The sequence below is a fragment of the Thunnus thynnus genome, chromosome 13 (genome assembly GCF_963924715.1).
Source record: "Thunnus thynnus chromosome 13, fThuThy2.1, whole genome shotgun sequence".
NCBI lineage: Eukaryota > Metazoa > Chordata > Actinopteri > Scombriformes > Scombridae > Thunnus > Thunnus thynnus.
The window spans coordinates 13,028,734-13,035,176 of NC_089529.1; the positions used below are offsets into that span (position 1 = coordinate 13,028,734).

General features: G+C 39.9%; 1 protein-coding gene across 3 annotated transcripts in view; it reads left to right on the forward strand.

Annotated features, from left to right (window-relative positions):
* nrxn2a (neurexin 2a) overlaps window positions 1-2,997 on the forward strand; it is a 120,811-nt gene extending 117,814 nt beyond the window's left edge. For all 3 annotated transcript variants that reach the window (XM_067608058.1, XM_067608056.1, XM_067608057.1), the window contains one exon: window positions 624-2,997. In XM_067608058.1, coding sequence (XP_067464159.1) covers window positions 624-1,426 — 803 coding nt within the window. In that variant the 3' untranslated portion in view covers window positions 1,427-2,997. The remainder of the gene's footprint in view (window positions 1-623) is intronic.
* Window positions 2,998-6,443: the final 3,446 nt, after the last annotated feature.

Consider the following 6,443-nt stretch of genomic DNA (forward strand, 5'->3'; position numbering starts at 1 on the left):
GATATCCAGTATAGGGCACACTGGTTGCTTTTCACACAATATTCCACATGTGATACAAGATTGGTTCCTACATAAAATAACTTCTTTTCTCTTGTCACCCTTTACGCCTGCCTACAGATGTGCATACAGTCGCAATTTGATTTACTGTTCTTTTGTTTGTCGTGTGCTCTGTTTGTGATATGCTCTTCATTCAGCTGCCGCCTTTCACGGGTCACCTTGTATGTTTGTGTCTACATGTGAGCTCTTTTATGTTTTTGCTGTATTGCATTCAAGTTTCATTATGTTACACATATATTCTTGATCTGCACATTGACTCCACATGAGAATCAAAAGCTGCATACATCGTTCAAGAGCAACGCCACGGTGGTTTTAATTTGTTTTTCTCTTCGTGTGCTATATGTTGGTGTAAATAACCTCATACAGTAAAATAGAAATCAGCATATGTGCGATCACGTTAAATAATATCACTGATATTATCACTAATATTAGTTTAATTCTTCAGTGCTATTCTACATAATTAGCAGATTGTGCTTCTCCTTTAATGAGCGTAACTGTTCAGCCAGAATTTCAGTTTTAATGCTGTTCTAATTTAGGATCCCCCACCTTTTCTGTTTCCTTTCTAGGAGGTGAATTAGTGTTGCCTATTATAACAGTGGATTCCCTTGAGCCCCCATCCATCGCCACCCGTTACCCCGTCATCCCTCCTCCCCCTACCCTCCTATCCCCACTTGAAACCACCAAAGAATCCCTGATACTCCCTCCTCACCCTTCCTGCCCTCCGGACCAGGAGGACTGTGGTGACCCTGTGGAGGTCTCGGCCTTTGGCTCTGGGGAGATGACGGAATCCGATGACGAGGACTTTTACAATAATAACTCCCCTATGGTCACTGACAGGACAGTCCTTCCTCCACCTCCCGCCGCCGGTGATGGTGGAGTCCAGAAACCCCGCCCCTTACCTCCTTATGTTCCCACCACCAACCCTGACCAGCTCCATATTCCCGCAGGCAAAATGAACACCCGCGACCAGGTGCTTCTGCCCCCTGCTCCTCCATCATCCCGAAACACACCAGGACTAACTTACCCCCCCAATTTTCCCCATGTGCCCACAGCCAACCCCACAGCCTCTGATGAAAAGAGCCAACCCGGCGCCGTGGAGGTGATCAGGGAGTCCAGTAGCACCACGGGGATGGTGGTTGGTATCGTGGCTGCTGCTGCTCTCTGCATTCTTATCCTCCTCTATGCCATGTACAAGTACCGCAACCGGGACGAGGGCTCCTACCAGTCAGACCAGAGCCACAATTTTGCCAACAATTCCACTGTGGAGGGCAACGGAGCAGTGGTCAAAGACAAAAGCACAGCAACAGCCTCTGTGGCCAAGGCAATCACAAAGGGCAAAAAGAACAAAGACAAAGAATACTACGTCTGAGAACAGAGAAGGAGCGTATAGGCATGCGGACTGAGACAAGAAGATGAGAGCTTTTGTTTCGCTCCCCCATTTTGTCCGGTTGACCATCAGAGAAATTTCACAGGCCACCAAAAAAAAAAAAAAAAAACCAACTGTAAAAAGCAACTGCATCTTGCTTTGAACAGTTACATTTCCCTTAAAAAGTCAAGGTTGCCCAGCTCCTACTAGTGATGAAATCCTCATCTACGGCACAAGATCTGACTCATGCTCTGTGTCGACATGTGCACTCAGTCTGCATTCACAGATTCTTTGTTAGTGTGTCATTTTTATGTTTTTAACAAGCTAGGAAGAAGCATATCCATTTTGGCTTTGTATATAGCATGGATATGCTACAGTGAAGAACATGCTGAGAACATCCAGACAGATTTGCCTAAATGTTTCTTTGTACTTCTTGTTCTATCTCAAGTCTCAATGTCCCCATTATGATATATGAGGCAGAACAGGCCACTTATTGAATTTTTATGGTAGATGAGCAGAGAGCACCCGAGTAATTCTGACTACACTCAAAATGAAAGCCTTTATTTGGATAAGACATCATCTCTGCAGCCTCCATATTATGTTATGTGGGTTAATAGCTCCCCAGTCACTCTGCCTCTGTCCACAGGAGACAGTATTATGTTGCTGGTGCAGTATCATAAATGAAGCATGATATTTAGCTCTCCCAGTGAAAAATACGGGATTTTAAAGGGATTATAAACTCACTCAACATACTCCAGGCCAGTGAACCTTATAGTATGATGGATCAGAAACATTTTTTATGTGAGATATCACAGTCAGTGTGCCATGCCATTTCAAGTAGGGATAATTGTGAAAAGGTCAGTCTACACCAGTGAAGGTATTTCTCTGTAAACATTGCTTGTATGTACATATAGAGGTTAGCAGATTGAAGAAGCATTGTGTATGCAGTGATAAACAGGTATCAAGAAGAACCAACGCCTGAGATGCTCTGCCCTCCCTCCCTCCCCCACAGCTTTCACAACGACATCCAAAACGCTGCAGCCCAAACTTCACAGGAATTTTTTGGGGAACACGGAGTCACGTTTGAGGAAGATTTTCTGATTGCTTCTTGGAAAGGGGAGAACGAACCCAGCTTCACCAGAGGCTGTCATGGGATAATTCAAAAGCACACAGAAATGTAAACATATCTTTGAGACATAGATATTCCTTGTAAAGCAGCCAAACATGTATTGTTTTTTTCTATCAGTTACTAAAAGACTATTCTATGAGATGAATAATTGAAGGTTTGTGAATTGTATTGATATTTCTCTGATATTTCGATGTATCTTGTTACCACTACTCTTAACACGTTACATTTTAGATTGCCTTTTACTTAAATCCAGACAAAAAGCACACTCTTTCCTCTGATAGCTGCAAATATCTTTTTGTTTTTGCATTATTTACAGTTCAGATTATGCAGAGAAAAACACAAGGATGGAACAAACAAATGTTTTGTTTTGTTGCATTGTGCATTTTATATGTGCTGAATCTGTTACTCAATGGATCTGATAATATAAAGCCATTTTCTCTGTTGAGTTATGTCTACATTTACTTATTCATGCTCTGTGATTTCCTGTTATTTTTTATGAAAGTGCCATTCAAACATGAGCTGCTCAGCGCTCAGAAAATATTCCATTCCTCACTCATTGCTATTGTATAGTGTTCATGTGAAATGGATCTTAATATGTGTACAGAACGTGGATAAAGATGAAAATACACTTGATTATATACTTTGTACACACCTGTGTTGTGTGTTGCTTCTTGTAGATTCACAAAGAAAATGCACTTTATTTGCCTTTTATTAATGGATGCAGACATTATGCACACACAGTACACACTGTAATTTCAAAAAAAATTCAGAATGAACTAATACTGACATGAATTAGGTATAGTATAGTATATATCAGGGTATATATTATGTGAACACAAGTGACACTCTAGTAGCCACACCAGTCTGACCAACTGCAATGGTTGCACTTTCAATTAGTAATGTAATGTACCGATTACACTAATCTAACTATTAGTGGTTAAGCTTTGAGAGTTGGGAATGTTTTGGGATGAAAAGAAACCCAATGAATTCACAATGATGTAATTTTACAAAGGTCACACTTTGCTAACAAGATAAGCTAATATGTTTAATATAAAGAAACAGCATTTCACACAAATTGCAGGTCATGATATGTTTTAAAAATGTCTCTTACACTTGAGTTTCATCATCATCTACTCTTGCTCTCTTTCCTCTCTTTTGCTCTCTCTCTCTCTCTCTCTCTCTCTCTCTCTCTCTCTCTCTCTCTCGAGCGCTGCCTTGTTCTGGCGTGTTAATGCCTGCATGTCCAATGTCTATTATAAAAAGAAAATGTTTTTTTTTCTGCACCTTACTGTAGCTGTCTAGTTCAGGATTGCATTAAAATAGATCTCCTTGGTTTTAGTGAGGTTGGCTTAGACACATGAAGCTTTAATGGAACAAGATATTAGACCAGTTAAACTCCTGTTAGGGTCTCTGGTGGTTCACACCACACAGTGTGACAGGTTCAGCTCTTGCTCGTGGCATTTTGTTGCAAGTGACATCACTTGTAACTAGGCTTGGGCTTGGAGACTACAGTTTTTTAGGCAGGAGAAAGATGCACTATGGGAAGAGTGATAGCCAGTGTCTTAAGGACCTGGAAGTCATGATATCTCAGTTTTTAGTATTTCAGCGCTTAATTTCTAGATTCCAATACAAAGGGCAAGGATATACTGTAACTATATTGTATATCAGCCATCATATAGCGTGACTTACCATACAAAAAATGACACTGACAGTTATTATTTTATAACTTCAGTCTATAGCACATTAATCGATTTTTTCCATAAGTGCTTGTTGTTCACTTTGTTACATTATTAACACATGTATTCTTTGATAAGAGCAGTAATATCTAAATATCCAAAAGTATTGGTGTAATTCATGAGTCCTGGTTGGTTTGTCTCCTGACTTGCTTATTAAAGCACTCTCTGTAACATCTTCAACCATTTTGGATAAAAACAATAGTCTGCTATATGTTCGGCAGCAGTAACACGTTTTGTGTTGTTTGACTACCCCCTGCTGAGAGGATAAGGAACTGTAGGATGAAGAGGTCCACATCACTGAACACTAGAGTCATGAGAAGTAAAAGTTGCCCTCACCAAAGCAGCTATTAGCAATATTTCTATGAGATAATGTGAGGTTTATCACAAAAGACAAGCACTTATAAAGATTATATTTCAAGCCAGCGTGGTCACTCATCACATTTACCTGTTTGAGCTGCTGTGACTGATGCAGAATGACCCCGAGGGCTAAGAGAGGTGGTGTGGCGTCAGTGCAGGTCTAGTGTAGGTGAGGTTTGATCTGTGCTGACATTGGGTATCAAGGAGGGTGGTTACAGGATATGATAAGCCACTACTAAGCATTGCTGAGATGTCACAAGCCTGATTCAACAAAACAGTTTTGAAAAAAGAAGCCCATGACAACCACTGTGACATATCCACTCTGACCTACCTCTGTTCCTCTGACATTCAGACCAGGTTTTCTTCATAATGTAAGTATACTGTAAAGCTCCTCCAATCCACATGGTGAAGTGTCCTTGGGCAAGATACTGAGCCCCAAATGGCTCCTGATGACTGTGCCATCAGTGTGTGAATATGTGTGAATGATTAGATTCCCTCTGATTGGCAGGTTGGGACCTTGCATGGCAGCCCCTGCCATCAGTGTATGAATGTGTGTGAATAGGTGAATGTGACTCATAGTATAAAAAGCACTTTGAGTGGTTGAAAGACTAGAAAGGCGCTATACAAGTACAGCCCATTTACCATTTAAGTATTTGCCCTATAATTTAAAAGTCACATCAGAGCCTATGTAATGCTAAACACAGCTATATACTTGAGGTTTAAGAGTGACATGAATTCAAATATAATTCAAAGCTGAAAATGTGTGCATACATTTGTCAGAGCCTCTGCAGTTTCCTTGAAATTAAAATATATTTTACCTTTCCTGCACATTCAGTAACTGTTTCCTGGAATCATAAATCCTATTATTATGGTTGTTATGTGGTTGTGTTGTATGTTTTCTGTGAAATTTAGTAGTAATTAGTCAATTTAGTCTCTGTTAGCCTCTGATTCTGACTATTCATGACCAGTTACTGTAATGCTTTAAACAAATGTAAGATGAATGGTTGGACATCTATTTTCGAATATATGTTACATACAGCAGGCCGGAAAGTTTCCAAAGCTTGGAGAGGAAATTTGGACTTGCTTTTACGCAAGACATGAGAAATGTTGTGCTTACCCTCAGAAGTTTGCTTTTTTCAGTGACAACAAGCACTGCACAGCAACAACACGTAGGTAAATACTCTAATTTTATTTTCATTCCTTCCCTTGTGTGTTGAACTGTCAAAGGTGTTCTTGGTCAAGGTGTTCATGGGCTTTCATCTGACTCATGTGGACATCTTATCTCATGGTGGTTCCATTAGTTTTTGTGATTCCTAAAACCTCCCATGACTTGTCCAAGGAACAGAGGAATGGCTGATTAAATAATGTGACAGCGCAGGGTGCAAAGCAACCATTAAAGAAGGCAACATAAAAGGAGCAAATAAATAACCAGAAATCCAACAGTAGGTCACAGTGGACACAACAGAAACAAGAAAAATATACTCAGACCTCAAACTTCTTTGGGGCTCATGTGAAGTCAGTAACCTTCACTTATAGGTAAATACAAAGATAAAGACACAGGAGCTTCATATCAGAATTTTACAAAAAAAAAGTAAAGCTCATTGGTTTTTGTTGTTGCTGCTGCTGAATGATACATATGTCAGGGTCACATATCTTCATAAAACTGGCCCCTGCTGGTGCAATTATATGAATATGTAGTCATGTGTAGTATGTATGCATTTATTTATTTATTTATTCTTTATTTTTTTGTATTTATTTATTTATTGTCTTGCTTTAGTGCTTTGCTGTCTGTGCTTTT